A 16,942-nucleotide genomic window follows, 5' to 3' on the forward strand; every position below is an offset into this window, starting at 1 on the left:
ACTCGTATCGTCATAAACTTTTTCTATAACGTTTCGATCATGTTCGGGAGAATGTAATATTAATGATTATTTCATTCAAATGTCAATTCGAAAAATAGTACAATTTACCAACAATATGAGAAAGACAACTTTTACAGAACTTGCCAAAAGATAATTTTCTCTCGCAATTTGATTAATTACTACTTATGGTGATGCATCTGCTTTTCTTAAATGTAATCCATTTTTATACATTAGAGAGTCAATTCTGGATATTTTACTAATGTCAGAACTCTTTTCCTGATAGTAACAAGGATTTCATCATCATTCTTCGTAACAGAGTATAGAAAAGCTAACTAGTATGACAGGAAAAAAAATTAAAAAATTAAAAATCAATTTAAAAATGTAATATTCAATTCGGACCAATTTATTTTCTTCAATTCAATTTAATTTCAAATATTAAATATTTTTATTAAATTTGAATTAAATTTCAAATCGAAAAATAAAAATCCAAAAACATATTAAAGATAATCATTTGGGGTAACTACCAGCAATCGTTGCCTTTTTTACTTACTGATACACTACAAATCTACGCCCGAAATCATTCATCAAAAGCTCAAAATTAAACTCAAAACTAACAACGAAAAAAATAGCTAATTCGAATAATAAATTGGAAAAGATAATGACACCAAACTTGGACAAAGATGAAGAATAAAGACTTTAATATTTGTATACAAATATAAAATAAAAGAAAAAAAAAACACAAGGCTTCCTTCTAAACAGAGCAAATACAATAATCAAAAATAGAGTTCTGACGGAAAACAAAGAGCTTTGTTGAAAATAAAAAATCAACAAAGTACTCTCTATACAATCTGAGTAGTCAAATCCACAACTTGTTCCTTAACCATATTAACTAAACAGTCAACTAAACAAAATTTTCTCATTTAAAAGATCAACAAACTTATTTTCTCTGGGGCAACAAAAATCAACTTCATCCAAATCTTCACCACATTCATGCGAAAGAAAAATCTTCACTGTACCTTAAAGCACAATTGAGTAATGAAAGGTAAAAATGCAACCCTCAATTAAAGAAAACCATGATTATTGTCGCCAATATGGTTGTAAAGAACAAAAAAGAAAAAAATTTTCTATTAACACAACCACATATGAAACCAAAAAAATCCAACTCAAGTCGATTGTGTTAATATAAAATAAAAAAAAAGTTTAATTTTATTTAGAATATATTTTAAAATATTAAAATATTAAACCAATTTAAAGATTTCAAGGTTTTAACCATGCTTGGCTCCTGTTAGTTCATGGACACATCTATTTCTTATTTTCAGACAATATATTCTTGGCAAAATTAAGGAAGCCAACTGTTGTTGCAGTTATAATAAAATTCTCCACAGCTACACATCCCTTGTAAATAACATGATTAGGATGTTTATTTTCAATAATTATTTTCCCTATTAACAAATTATTACATTATTTAATTAGAGAGCCACAACATACGAAGAAGACATTAAATCAGCCAATTGTATAGTTACCTTGGATCTTGTTTTTGTTGGCACTCCCACTAACTTTTCCATAAGTTCAAATGCCCTGAGAACCATACTTCATTTCATTTCTTTTTTTTTTTTTTCCATAGCTGTTCAACATCTTTGGATTTCTCAAATGCATTTTTGCATCTTGCACCGTCATCCTCAACCCCATCAACAGATGAAGTCTCACAGCCAGGTGTTGATCTATCAGTTTCATCTCTCAAACCAATGGACTTCTCTTTACGTAATTCATCAAATGCCACACAGATTTCCTTCACAGCTTGGACAAAGTACTTGGTTTTAACAACTTGATACTTAACCCAACAATTTACTCTGTCTCAAAGGTAAACGCTTGAATATTGCCAGGTGCAACAAAAGCTCTTTAAAAGAAGAAAAACATGGGGGGAAAAAAACAACTAGAACACAAGTGAATTGAAGTTCAAAGAGTAGCGTAAGAAAAAATAACGATCCATGCATGCATCTCTTCGCTCGGATGAAAAGCATTGCTCCTTTTTACACTAAAAATGCAGAGTCAAAAACTTCAAAAATATGAAAATCTGATTACATAAACACTATCTTTAAGGGAAAAAAAAAGATGCAGATGTTTAAATTTATCAACTTGCTCACATGTGCATGAACATGATGCCCTAAAGGAATATGAGAAAATATATAACCAACTATTAAAAAATAAACAAAAGACAGGAAGAACAGATTCTATTTTCAACAAACTAAAATGTCTTCTACATAATTCAGGAGCAGAAGCATCATCGTCCAGTCATTATGATCCAAAAGGGAATAAAGTTTTACATCCAAGGTTTAAGGATTAAGCATCACAGCTTAACCATGATTATAAATATGCAAATATGGATAGAACAAAATGTCTAAGAATTTAGAAGAAAAAAATCCCAAAAGAAGCTCTGAACAGATGAAAGTTTCCAGAAAACAAAATATTCCCAAAACCACTTCAATGGTTCCACATAAATAAATGACTTATGCAAATGTTTCTAAGGAAAACTCCACCTGTACTCATTTTCAGGGCATTTAAAATACCAGTACTCAAGGCTTCCGAGCATACCATATCTAAACCACCACATGTTGACTCTTAACAAACTTCAGCTAAAATCTCAATCCGCTCAACTATAACATATAGAATATAACCAGAACCAGAAATGCTCCTCTAATTCATGGTTAGAATTTGGGAGGCTACTGAGACACAACTTAAGTAATTTATTCATGCAAACATTGACATGATAGTAAAACTGAAAAACCTTTTATTTCCAAATATATACAAGATTCATTTGAACTTTATTTCTTTTAAAGATACTTGTAGCTGCAAAAACTGTCCAATCAACATTCAAGAAGATCCATTATACAAACATAAAAGTTCCATTGTACAAAATAAAGATCCATTATTGCACCCTAAATGTGTTACAGCCATATACTACGAATAAATCCTCCATCAAGATTGGTCATTATCAACAATAAATTTTAAAAAATAATTCTAAGTTCTATGTTAATGTAAATGTGAGAATAAATCTAACATAGAATACAAAAATAACTAAATCACAAATCCATTTAACACCAACAATAAAAAAAAAAAAAAGTAAATTTGCAATGCCATTCAATTCAAACACCAAAAAAGCTACACCAAATTTCAAATTCAGCACAGTTACGATTTAGTGGTAAAGAAAGGATCATGCCTACTAATTAGGCTAAACACATTGCTTTGTTGAACAATATGACTTCAACATTCACTACAACCCACAAATACACATGTATTAAGAGCCTAAGCATTGTTAGCCAACAACAACCACAAAATGGAGGAAAGATATCTCTAACTACTCCAAAAGAAATAATAACTCAAATGTTAAAATTACATTAAAAAAGATTAATTAAGGCAACATAAGATGCACATTCTATATCAAGAACCTGTAGAAGTAGAAAAATATTGCACCATTTGTCATTGTATCAATATTTGATTTTCTGCATCCTAGATTGAAAAGGTCGGTTACCTAAAGGACATCTCACCATTTCTCAAATTATCATATGAAAAAAACTATAAGACATAAAATTCCCAGATAATCTGCATGACTATCACATCTGCGAAAGAGTACTCCCTGAACATTAAAATGGTGAGCTTCCGTGAGTTTATATCATGCAACCTAAAGCTAAATGACAGAGCTGCCTAGGGTTCAGTACTGTAACACATAGAGGACTCAGCATAGAGCCCTACCTATTACAATTTTCCCCTTGTTGATATTACAATGTGCATCCTACAATTTCTTGATCACAGGAGCTGGATGGAAAGAAAAGCAATGATGTATACAGACAGCACAGAGATAGAATAAATCAAGTCAGTTTCAATGTATCCTCTAGTCAGCAAGCACCCTATGTGAACAACATTGACAGGAAATGAAAAAGTGTACGTCAAGGTTTGTCTGCTTGGATTGACATAGATAACAAGTTATTTGGAATACAAAAAAATTAATATTTTTTTAAAGAAATTATGCAGTAACACCTTTCATGTATTTACCTCATGTTCCATCTTATGGGAAATGTGGTTTCTCTCCTACCTGAAAACAGATGCAAACCCTAAAACAGAGACATCACATATCTTTATTCATCATGTTGCCATCTCCGTCATTCACCAAACATGTACAAATTGAACACAAAAATACTTAATTTCTTGTGTTCCAAAGAATTGGACAAAATATTTCCTATGGTCAGGTTCTTGCTCCCAATCTTCAGGCCGGCTAATCTGAAATTTATAGCCCATAGAATCTACCTCAAAAACCAACCATAAACCAAAATCACAACAAACCAACTGAGTTCTAAGTAACAAAATAATAAAAACAAAAAAATAAATTGAAAATTCCTCACTAAATTTCTGATGACACTTTCTAGGATAAAAAATCTAGCATGCAGCCAAAAAAAAAACACACACATTTGTCCGACTTGTTTTCAGTCCAAAAAAAAAAAAGAACTTGCATAGTTGCATTAAGTAACCCAATTGATAAACAGGCAAAGTACCAAACCTGAAACACTAAAAACACAATAAGCTAACATAAGCATGGCAAAACTTTGAACTCCAAAAATAGGCCTTTCACAAAATAAAACAAAATTTACTAAAGGAAACAAATTGAGTATAAAAGCAACAAATAAAACACAAAGTATGACAATGTAAGCATAAAATAAACTTAACAACATCATGCAAAACTTTAAAAAAAAAAAAATCCCAAACTCATCATGGATTTATTCAAATAAGCATATAAGAAATTAAAAATTCAATCATCAAAATATAAAGTACCCATAACTCAGGATGAAAGAAAGTAACAATAATAATAAAATAAAAGGGAAGAGAAAAAGGAAGAGACCTTGGCAGGCCAAGCAGGGAAACCCTTGACTGGCAAGAACAAGATCTCCTAAACTTAAATTCTTAACTTTTGATTTATTCCCTCCCCTTTTACGAGTCCCAGCCATCAAGATTAAAACCCTAACAAATCCTCGACGCCGTCATTTTCGATTTTTTTGCGTAATCAAATCCAAATTCAAAGATAATTCCAGAATCCAATAGAAAAAAGACAAACCAAACGGGAAGTTTAGTGCCACAGATATCGCCGGCGGTACGACGCGCCCCGTGGAGTTCCGGTGAGGGAAGGTGGCTAGGGCATCGAGAGAGATAGTGAGAGATATTAGAAAAATAAGTAAAGAAAAGTCTTTTTTTGTTCAAAATAGAGCAGAATAAAGGAAAATAGAGACGTTTGAGGAGACGAGCGAAAGAGAGAAGAGTTTTTTTTGGGGGGTAAAATTTTGGTTGAGGAATGCGTTTATTTGGAGCTCGATACTGAGCCGAGAGAAAACGGTGGGGGCGGTGGCGGAGGGAAGAAATTTTGCCGGTTGCGTTTGGTATTGTCGGCGTTTTTAATTTAAATATTAGAAGGTAATATTCGAATTAAATTTTTTTTTTATATAATTTTAAATTATATATTTATTAATTAATCTATATTTACTTCTAATTTTGTAAATTTTAAATAAAGACAGTTGACAAAAAAACGTATCATATTAATTAATAAAATTATAATTTTAAATATTTTATTAAAATATTTTAAAATTTAAATATTACATAAAATATTTTAATCCTATTCTTTCACTGTCACATTATTTTTATTAAAAATTAAAATAAAACTTCTGTAAAAAACATTTCAAAATTATCAAATAATATGAAAGAATATATTTTTAAAATTACTTAAAAAATAAATCCAAGTAAATTTTTAAAAATATTTTTAATTATCTTAAAAGAATAAAATATGTTTAAATTATATTCTTTGTAGATAAATAAATAAATTTATGTATTTTTACAAAATTTAATGGTAAAGGTTTTATATTACAAGTTTTAAGTTAAAAAAAAGAAAAAGAAGTATTATAATTTTTTTTTCTAATGGCACCGGTATGAAAAATAAAAACAATTCATGCATCCATTAAGTTTGGTTTTTACTTATAAAAGAAGTATTCCTATAGTGCCAAGTAAAAAATCCCTTCTATTAATTTTATCAATTATTAGTTGATAATCATTGATCATCATCTTAATTCTTAACTTTCTTTTGGTGATTTTTTGTATTTATCTAACATCATATACATTTAACCTTATTTTCTTTTTTATAAACATATAACCCTATTTTTCTAGCATACACTTAAAAAAATTCAAGAATTTTATGTGAATGTTATATGTGTACTTTTTTAAAAGCAAGTTATGTGTAATTTCATTAGTCATAATAGTAGACAAGCAAATATATAGCAATTAGTTGGGTGAATTGGGAAAAAAAATTATTATAAAAAATTTAAATAAAAGATACAAATATGTTTTCACTTTTAAAAAATTACTCATCTTTTTTTACATATTGTTTTTTTCATAACACAATTTTTTGTTCAAAACATTTTTTTCACTATGTTAAAAGTCCAGTGTTAATATAAAATTTTTTGTTAAAATTCATGTTATGATTCAAATGACACAAGTTTAGTTGGGAAAATTGATAAAAAAAAAATAAAATAAAATATTATAAAAAATTTAAAATTAAAAGATACATGCATATATCCACTTTTAAAAAAATCTACCTACATACACTTTTTTACATTTATATTTTTTGAAACACAACTTTTTTTCAATACATTATTCTTTTCACCCACATATTTGGATGTTTCAAATTCTAATAAATCAAAATGGAAATACTAAAGGTAATTTTTTTTACGAAAAAATTTATTTCCTTTAACAAATATAAGTTTATTTTTAATGATACAAGCTCATCAGAAAACAAATTTTTACAAAAAAACAAAAATGAAAAGAGAGCAAAATAGGAAAAAGAAAAAGAAAGGCAATCCAAATTATTTTGGGGCTTTCTAAGCCCAAATTAAACAAAAATGGCAATCCAAAATTTGTGAAAAAATAGAAAAAAGGAAAAGAAGAAAAAAAAAAGTATTGGTTGTTTTCTTTATTTGCCATGAAGGATGCATTAGGTGACACTCTCAATTCCTCACGAAATGTCCATTTTTCTTAGCAATGGCTCGAAAAGAAATCCCTTCTTAAATCAAAGACATTTTCCCACATAAATTATGCCATAGCTAATTTTTTTTTTTTAAGAAGTCATATAATATTTAATTATATGTAAAAAATTTATACTGTATATTTTTTTGGGTTTCACTAACATCATAACGATCCTAAAAGTAAATTTTTAAAAATCAATAATAAAATACCACATTATAATTTTTTAAAAGATTGAAACTAATATCACACTTCTATACATGAGAGCGAAACCAAATTAATCCTTAATAACCTTTACTCCTTAATTAACCTGTTTATATATGAAAGTGAAACCAAACTCATCCATAATAACCTTTCTCCTTAATTAACATATTTAACAAGTAATAACTAACAATTAATTGAAAAAAAAAATGAATTAGGGCTCTAATGAGAAAATGAAGAAGCTCTAGCAAGTTTCTCTTCTCTCTTTTCTCATTTTCTCAAATTTCTCATTAATTTTGATTAAAAATTACCTCTTTTAGATTAGGCTGTAATTTTTTAATAAAAAATAGATTGAAAACTTCTATTCATTTAACCACATCTTTAATTTCTATTGGCTCTGATATCTCTTCCATAAATATTTATCATTTTTTGTTAGAAGTTACAGGCATAGCAAAGAACAAAATAGAATGGAATCAAATCTTCATTGGGAATTTTTTTTAATTAATTATTTTTAAATAAGTTAATTAGTGTTAAGATTTAAAATCATTATTGATTTGGTGTTGGTAAGTGTATAACACTTATCAGTGATCATTCTAATATAAATTTAAACTCTTAATTTTTTGATATTTGAATATGTCAAGAATAAAATTATGATCATAAAAATTAGGAGTTTAATGCTCTATTAACTACCAAATAACTACAAGATTATTAGCACTTTTTATATAATTCAACAATATATACATAGACTATATTTTTAAAAAAATTATAAATGATAAACCCCTCTAGCATTAATTTAACCCAACCTAATCTCCTTTCCCCAAATCTAAAATATAAACTATAAATTTAAATATATCTTCCCCCTTTATTAGAAAAAAAATTGAATAACATTATTTTATAATTGCTAACCTCTATATATAATTGTTTGAGTGTATCCATGTACATAATTGGACAACTATTATAGTATAATAAATTTGACTTTTTTTTTTAGTCATTCACTTGTATTTTGTTTTATAAAATAGAGAAATTTTTTTAAATTTTTATTATTATTTAAATTTAGTGGAATCAATGTAGAAAAAAAAAACCAAAAATTTCTATGAATATATATAGTTTTTATTTTTTATTTTTTATATTTTTATTTAAATTTAGTTGGATCAATGTGGAAAAAAAAACCAAAAGGTTCTATGAATATATATATATATATATATAGTCATATCTACGCCCCTGACTATAGCCGTAGTCTCCAATCGATACTTCATAGATGCAAACCTTATATAATTTTTTAGGACAAGTGTCATTAAATGAAATTAAGTAATTCAATTTACAAATGTGAAGTTGATGTTCTGGATCCTTAGTTGTAAGGTATAGATTAATTTTAATCTTTTCTCATTCTCCATTAATCAATGATTTAAAAATAAATATTTAAAAAAATAATATAATCAATTTTATTAGAAATAATAAAATGTGTTTAATTTTTTGTAATCTTTGTATACCAATTATTAATTATTTGTAGACCTGGTGTACTTATTTTATGATTATTTATTGGTTTATATGTGATCAAATTTACACATAAGTTCTTTGCGGTGAAAGAGGATGAGGGTGTTAGTCATGATCTCATTAACTAACACCCTATATAACATAACTACTAAGTCATGATCTCATTGGCTAATACCCTATATTCATCGTTCCTTTAAAAGATTCTGCATGTAATTTATTTAGTTGATGGTATTTGCATGTGTATGAGATATATATACCTGATTTTTTATTTTGAAATAATTTGTAACCTTATAAAAGAAAATATTTGCATTTTGCCATCAAAATAATATTTTCAACGATCAATGTTTATTTGGCCCCATTTTATAAACTAATACTAATTTTCGAAAGACAACAAATATTAAGTAATTTTAAATAAAAATAAAACCTCTATAAAAGAGCAAGAAATGAGAAATTGATAAATAAATAAAAAAAACACATTATTAACTATTTCATATTAATAAAATTTCTTTTAAAAATTTTGTATATTCTTAATTATTGACTTATTGTGATGTATTTCATTTAAAATTCAAATTCTTACTAATACAATTAGTATTGTTTTTGTTTAAAATCTAATTTTTTAAGCATAAAAAAAAATTGAAAAAGCTTTTTACGATTGATATAAAATCTAGTTAAAACAAATGAATCCAACCAATACAACTTTAGAAATGTTCTTGGTAGGCCATAGCCAGCAATCTTTGCCTTCGCTACAATTTATGCCAGAAATCATTTACTAGAAGCTCAAAAGAAAGTAAAAACTTAGGAGGAAAAATTTGCCTATTTGAATAATAACTTGGAAAAGATATTAATAATAAGTTGTAGATGATGGAGAATAGAGAACCAAATATTTGTATACAAAATAAAATCAACAAGACACAAAGCCACAGGCTTCCTTCAAAATAAAACAAATACCAAAAACAGAGTTTTGACAGAGACAAAAAGCTCTGTTGAAAGTGCAAAATCATTAAAGTACTCTTTCTAAGCAATCTGAGTAACCAAATCCACAACTCTTCCCACAACTATCTTAATAGAACAGTCAGCTAAAAGAAATCCCTCATTTAAAAGATCAAATCACCAAACTTCTTCTGACAACAAAAATCAACTTTATGCAAGTCTTCACCACATTCAAACAAAAGGCAAATCATAAGAGCTCCCATGACACCTAAGCACATCTTTTGAAGATGTAAAACTCAAGAAAATTGCCCACAATTGAGTAGCAACAGGTAGTGATGCAACTCTCAATGAAAGAAAACCATGCTTGTCGCCAATATGGATTTATGTATAGAACAACAAAAATTCCCAATAAAACAATTACATATGAAACCAGAAAGCTCACACAAAAAACATATGTGGCCATGAAACTACCTTCTCCTTCATTGTCTGTTGCAGTCGATACTGTTGGTGGTGACTCAGTTTTAGAATAGTTATTTTGCAATGGAGGCCCACAGAGAAGAGGGTTTCCCTCGTAGCTGCTTTCATCAAAGGTCCTAAACTGAGCTTTTCGTTCTGGAGTACTACCTGACAAGTTATTGTGTGCCACGTTGAAAACCTCCAGGAAGTTCAACTCAACCAACTGTATAGGGACTCTACCACTCAAGTTGTTGTAAGAAAGGTCCAAACTCTCAATTTGCTTAAGTTGTGAAAATGATGAAGGTATAACTCCGACCAAGTTATTGTGAGATAAGTTTAACGAAAGGATTTCACTCAAGTTTCCTAGTTCGAGTGGGATTTTCCCAGTTAACCTGTTACAAGATAAATCAATCCCAGACATGTACTCAAGAATGTCACCACTGTATGTATAGGACACGTTCTTTGTTGTAAACTTTATCATTTCTTCCATGTAGCTATTAGGATAATGATATAAATAAATTGGAGCGTATATTGGTAGACCCTTTCTTGAATTTGGTATATACCAAGAAACATGTATGGAAGACTTCTCCTTCTTCTTTGCCAGAGTTAAATTACCCAAACAAGAAGGTATAGGACCGGAAAACATATTTTCAGAAAGATCTATGATGCTCAATGAATACAACTTGCACAATTGAACTAGAATTCCACCGTCTAGATGATTATCTTTCAAAAGAAGGACGCTTAAAGCAAAAAATGTGCCAATCCATTTTGGAATATTACTGGTCAAATTATTCCCTCTAAGATCTAATGTCACTAATGAAGAGCTATTAAAAGCAAGTGTCAATGGACCACTTAGTTTGTTTCTCTACACGTGGACATGTCTCAAATATGGTGGATTGAAACAAGAAGGAATAGAGCCAGATAAATTGTTTTCAGAAAGCTCCAAAAATTCAAGTTCATACAAGTTGCACAATTCCATTGGAATAGAACCTTCGAAATGGTTGTTGGACAATGCCAATCTCTTCAAATGCGATAAATTCCCTATCCATCTTGGGAGCTTTCCATTAAAACTGTTATTACTGAAATCAATATCCTCTAGTGATGAATGTGAAAAATCAATAGCAGAGACATCAATATCAGGAATCTCTCCAGCAAAATTATTGTCATCCAAATACAAATTTGACAACTTGCTTGTGTTGAACATCATAGGAACAATTTTTCCACTTAGGTTGTTATTTGATAGCCTAAGAATATCTAATGAGCTTCTCTTGATCAACTCTTCTGGTACTCTTCCAGACAAATGATTGCCCGATAGGTCTAAAATTAATAAAATGTTCATGCCACTTAAACAAGGAGGGATATTACCTTTAAAGGCATTCTTAGATATGAATAACCATTCCAAGTTTGGAAAAGTTGAACATATATTTGTTGGAATTTGACCTTGTAATTTGTTATTAGATATGTCAATTACAGACATATTAAGATTAGGAAGTTGTGGTAACAAGAGAGGACCGATGAAAGAATTGCCCAACAAGAAGAGTTCTTCTAATTTTGTGTTATTTTCCAACAACCACAACGGGACTGTTCCACTGAAATTGTTATGGGAAAGATCAACATATCTCAAGTCATATTGGTAATAAAGGAACTTAGGAGGTTGTAGACTAAGTCCTTTGTCTGTTATACATTCTGACAAACTGATGATGTTTAGTTGGAACTTCGGAATTGAAGTATGAAAGGAATTATGTTCCATTACTATCTTGTTTTCATCAGCCAAAAGAAACTTGAGATTTGGAAGGTTTGCAAGTGACAAGAACGGCATTGAAATTTGCAAATGATTTCTTAAAATGGAGACAAATCTAAGTGATGAAAGATTTGCTAAAGGAGTCAAATTTCCAATAAATTGATTGTCGGAGATATCTAACTCAAGAAAAGATGTCAAGTTACCCAAACAATAAGGAAGTATCCCCTCAAGTGCATTCCAACTGATATCCAAACTCTTAAGGTTCCTTAGATCACACCAACCTGAAAATTTTATAAATTCATGGAAGAAATTTTAATTAAATTTTGATTTTCAAAACAGAATATATATAAAAGATATTAGATGAAAGAAATAGAATAAAGGATTATTGGAAATAGATGTATTCCATGAGTTATATTGGAGAAATTATAGAGTCTTTAATTTACCTTGATTAGGTAAGGAACCCATAAGTCCACAGTTACGTAAAGACAAAGTTTTAAAAGAAGTGAATACTCCAATGCTTTGCAAAATGTTGTTGTTGAGATAAGAACCGTCTAGAAATATTTCTTCCACATTGCTCCACACATGCAATTCTAAGTAATCATAGCATAGGAGGTATTATTAGATGTTAATCAACAAACATCTACTAAGTTTTAGTCCTTTTGGAATAAATTAATGACTTAACTTGATCTTGAGTAGCCATAGTCTTGTTTAAGTAATTCCTTTGTAGATAGAAGGTCTTAACCGATGGGAATGCCTTTACTAATTTTAGCAATAATGGAATGCTTCCATTGGTGAAAACCCCATTTAGACGAAGAACTTTTATCTTTTTCAATCTCTTATATTCTGTAAATAGAAAAAATAAATAATAGTAAATTTTTATTTTAATTGATAAGATTGTATTTCCAAGATTTATGCAAGATGAATTTTTAATAGAGAAGAATATTGAAATGTTAACAATTTTTAATATAAATTTTAATATACGAAACAATCAAAAAGGGGAAAATCAAACAAAACTGTAACATGAAAAGGCAAACAAGTCCAACTCTAAGACACAACAAGCTAATACAAATAAAAAAGGAAATATTTGGTATGCAGCGGCAACACTTCTTAAAGAATGCACTTATCTAATGCAAATATATATAATTTCTTATTAGTAATCAAATTATAATGTATTTCTTCCTTTAAAAAATTGGGTTTAATGAGAGCATTTCACTTAAAATCATTGTAATACAATTAAGTAATCACAATTCAAAATTACGTGAGGTCTAGCAAAATTTTATGTGAAGGTCACATGGTGAATTTTTATGTAATTCTTTATTATAATTAGAGAATTGTAATATTGTAGTAAAAAACATATAATAAATAATTAATTTCTTCCTTTAAAAAATTGAGTATTAAATTTTAATATGCTAAATTTGTTGATCATTAAAACATCTACATCATTATAAAACCCACAAATAAAAATAGAAAATTTACTTATATCCATACCTTTACAGGTCACAAATTCATTCAGATCATTATAGCTCATATCCAGTTCCCTTAACTTGGTAAAAGCACCTAAGTCTGGGAAAAAAAAGTAATAGATCGACTTTGTTAAATCCTATCCAAGCAGTGGTACACTAGGTAACGTGCTAATAGTTTCGGGTTTTGGATATCTTGTACTTACATTATATTTAATTGCATATTCTGTATCTAAGTTCCTTTTGTTGATGCTGATGCCAAGTTCCTTTTGTTGTTGTCTTCACCAGGGAATTCTTCTGTATCTAAGCCCATTAACCAAGGATCCTTGATAATTTTAGGTCTGAATCTCCCCATGCTTCCTTTTACAAAGATGAGTTTTTTCACTGGCAAAAAGGAGGTTCAGAGATCTGCAACTGCCTTAGGATATGTTGCACATGTGAGTTCTATTCCTTTGGTTAATATAAAGTTATCCTTTATTACTGAATTTGTTTTCTGATAATATCAAGCTATAGGCATCAAGTTTTGTATATACCACCTACAATCCCTTGTTGCTCAAGGATAATGCTGTTATTTTATATTGCTTAAATGGAAATATAGTATCTTGGGCACAGTCTTGATAGCTTGTTTCTCTTGCTGAGGCAATAATTTTAATTATACCTAATTATTCTTTCTTGTTTCTCGCTAATTCTTCATTTACAGGCTGTTTCACTAATTGCATCCTATTTACAAGTTCCCTTACGTTATCCTCTGCACTTGGGTGGTTCTTACTCATACATTAACAACCATGCGCCTTCAGTAGAGCCTACATCTTCTGATTTGTCATGGAATACATCACTTTCTGCAAATGTAAAGCCTGCAGAATTTCCATTGTTTTTAGAAGGTCAAGACACAACAAAAGCAGCATATGCAGTATTCTTGTTGAACAAGGTGAGTTTTCAAATGCTATCATTTTTTTGGTGAATTATTCTCCTTTTTGCATTTTTTTATGTATGTTATTGGATTCAAACCTCTTCAAAGTTTGCTTGTCCTTTACAGTTACTATAAGATGCTGTTCATCCACAGCTTTGAAAAAGAGTGCTTGTTTGTTTTCGGCCTTTACAAGTCATATTATGTTGTTGGCGGTGGCTAATAAGATTCATCATCATGGTTGAAAAGTCCGTAGATTTTGTATTTAATTTCATCCAGTTTCATGGAATAGGCTCTTAAGACAATCTATAAATGTCACCAGCCATATCAGAGTGTAACATGAAATCCTTATTTTTAACTATGAGATGAGATGAAGGATTATCAACAGATTTGAAAAATGTGATAATAGCCACACCTTACGTCTAAAAGAGGTCTGGCACTCAAATCCCATTCCCCATAACTCAGCTAAACATCTAAATGGGAAAGGTAATGACCAAACTTTTGTTTTTCCAGTTTCTGGCCCTTTCTCTTCCTCGTCCCTTGTTTCCCTACTTTGAAAATTCTTTCCAGAAGTTTATTCTTTTCTTCTCTTTTGTTTATAATGCCTTAGTAGCAAATTCCTTAAGGAGAAATGCTCACTTATAATCCACTTACATTATTGTAATAAGTTTACACTGCTTCTAACTTTCTATGTGGTTTATCTTTTACTAAGTTTCTGTTTGTTCTAATAATCTAATTCTTGCACATCAATGAATTTTAATTTGCTCAGTCCTTATTCTTAAATGTCTGATATAGAATTATTCACTAAATAGGAAAAACCGTGATGATGGTCAGACCTTACATCCAATAGCACTCAAAATCTCCTGTCTCCTAAATTATCAAAAGGCTAATTGGGAAACATGCAAATTATTTGAGTTTCCAATTTTGGTCCCTTCTCTTTCTCCTCTTATGTCCCCTTCTCTTTAAAATTTTAATCTTTGTTTGTCATATAAAATAATTCTATTCCCAACTCCTTAATCGGAAATAGTTTCCCAATCCACTTGTAATTGTTACATTAGTGTATCAAGTGTAAACCACTATGTAACATTCTGCTTGTTTACTTGTTTTACCATTGTATATCTTCTAGCTGTTCTGATATTTGTAACATTTTAATGAAAGAAATTGCCATTTTATGGTAACTAACTATTGAAGTTTTTATGATGTTGTTAATCAATTTCAAATATGGCAAGCATTAAACCTGAACACTTATATAGAAGGGAGTTCAGTCAATCATTGGTAGACCAGATTAAGTTGCTTGTCTCCATGGTCTATTTATATTTTACTGAATATGGTTAAGGCCAAATATCATTTTAGGTTAAAAGGGGTTTGTAAGGAAGAACAAAAGTAGAGAAAGAGTGGATACTTCTCAAATGAGACTAACACATACTAACCTTATAATTATCTGTTAAGGAATCTTGAAATATTAATGTTAAATTTTCTTATCTGAGCATAGAAGGCCAACATACTGCAAATGGGTTAGAAATGTATATTTGTGACCAACTTCATATTCATATGAATGTATGGGTGCGTGACAAATCTCAATGGGTCAAGCTAGCATTCATCCTCGTCTTAATTTGTTGTACTAATGTTTTTAAGAGTTAGTCAATGTTCCTTTTTGCAAAATGTTTCTTGAGTTAAATCAATTGTTTATGCAATCATAAGCGAGATTTAACAGATATAAGATTCAAATTTTAGTACCTACAAGTTCTTTCTCTATTTTTGGGCTACAGCTTTTTTTTTTTTTTGTACAAAAAAATGTTTGTTGAGATGCATGACATTTTAATTATATATATATTTTTTCAAATATTCATTTTGAAATGAATTCACAAAAGTCTTCCCTGTGTTTGCAGGATATAGAGCAACTTTTGAATTTCATCGGCATCAAGAGCTTAGGACCGCGACATGTGCTTGCAAATTTGAAGGAGCTTATGAGGACTGTCCAATCTTCAGAATTTATGGATTCATGAAATTTGATTTACTAAGGTAAACTTAATTAGTTAATTACAGTGTAAATGGACAACTTATAATTCTTCACACACGATCCGGGTGCAAATTTTTGACCAAGCACCTTTCATAAAGCCTTAAAAAAGGATCACAGTTTGGTTGTTACAAAATCAAGCCTAGAGTTGATTTCTAAGGAGCAGATTGTTTGATGTTACAGTAAAAATTCAGGTTCGGATGGTTCCCTTTCTGGATTCGTTTTAATATATGTTTTTTTGGTGAGAATATAAGTTGAGAAGATAGGGAAATTAGATTGTTGTGTATAAATGTTACGTGAGAAAGAAGTTCTAAAAACCGAACTAAACTTTGCAAGATAAACCTTTTGGTATAAAATGATAGTTTAATGTCTAATCGAATTTCATTGGAGTTGGATTTTAAGGGTCAGGTTTTACTTGACTTGATCTGGATTTTTTTTTTGGGCAACAATGGATTATTTTTACGGTAATAAATATTTTTTTATCTAAATTTAAAATTCAAATATTTTAGAACATATTAATATTATTAATATAAAAATAATTTTTAATATTTTTAAACAGTAAAAATGATTGATTTGGATATAAATAGATGGGTCAAATGGATCCTAAACTTAAAATTAAATTTGTCATTTTAAAATATGATACAACAAAAAGATATAAAAATAATATAATTTAAATTTTTTAA

General features: G+C 29.2%; 1 protein-coding gene, 1 long non-coding RNA gene and 1 pseudogene across 4 annotated transcripts; 1 reads left to right on the top strand and 2 right to left on the bottom strand.

Moving 5' to 3' along the window:
• Positions 1-745: 745 nt before the first annotated feature.
• LOC149511056 (uncharacterized) lies at positions 746-5,428 on the bottom strand. Of its 3 annotated transcripts, XR_016334772.1 has the most exons (3): positions 4,892-5,428; positions 1,524-4,275; positions 746-1,016 (listed from the first exon to the last, which is right to left on the bottom strand). It is a non-coding gene; the product is annotated as an uncharacterized LOC149511056 (long non-coding RNA). The 3 variants fall into 3 exon arrangements; XR_016334771.1 differs by having other exon boundaries at positions 1,524-5,428; XR_016334773.1 differs by having other exon boundaries at positions 746-1,442; positions 1,524-5,428.
• Positions 5,429-9,842: 4,414 nt separating this feature from the next.
• LOC149511057 (cuscuta receptor 1 pseudogene) lies at positions 9,843-10,795 on the bottom strand (annotated as a pseudogene).
• Positions 10,796-13,364: 2,569 nt separating this feature from the next.
• On the top strand, positions 13,365-16,503 carry LOC111279535 (vacuolar protein sorting 38-like). The gene is made up of 3 exons (XM_022866481.2): positions 13,365-13,772; positions 14,036-14,263; positions 16,132-16,503. Exons 1-3 carry the CDS (start codon positions 13,689-13,691, stop codon positions 16,246-16,248), a joined length of 429 nt encoding a protein of 142 aa, XP_022722216.2. The 5' UTR covers positions 13,365-13,688; the 3' UTR covers positions 16,249-16,503.
• Positions 16,504-16,942: the final 439 nt, after the last annotated feature.

The sequence above is a fragment of the Durio zibethinus genome, chromosome 27, assembly GCF_047325235.1.
Source record: "Durio zibethinus cultivar Kanyao isolate XHJ-2024 chromosome 27, ASM4732523v1, whole genome shotgun sequence".
Taxonomy (NCBI): domain Eukaryota; kingdom Viridiplantae; phylum Streptophyta; class Magnoliopsida; order Malvales; family Malvaceae; genus Durio; species Durio zibethinus.

Excerpts from the sequence above, each read along its gene's own strand:
- LOC111279535 (XM_022866481.2), top strand. The coding sequence starts at position 13,689 with ATGCTTCCTTTTACAAAGATGAGTTTTTTCACTGGCAAAAAGGAGGTT. Across the intron at positions 13,773-14,035 it reads CCTTAGGATATGTTGCACAT|GCTGTTTCACTAATTGCATC; the intron begins GTGAGTTCTATT and ends CTTCATTTACAG. Across the intron at positions 14,264-16,131 it reads CAGTATTCTTGTTGAACAAG|GATATAGAGCAACTTTTGAA; the intron begins GTGAGTTTTCAA and ends CTGTGTTTGCAG.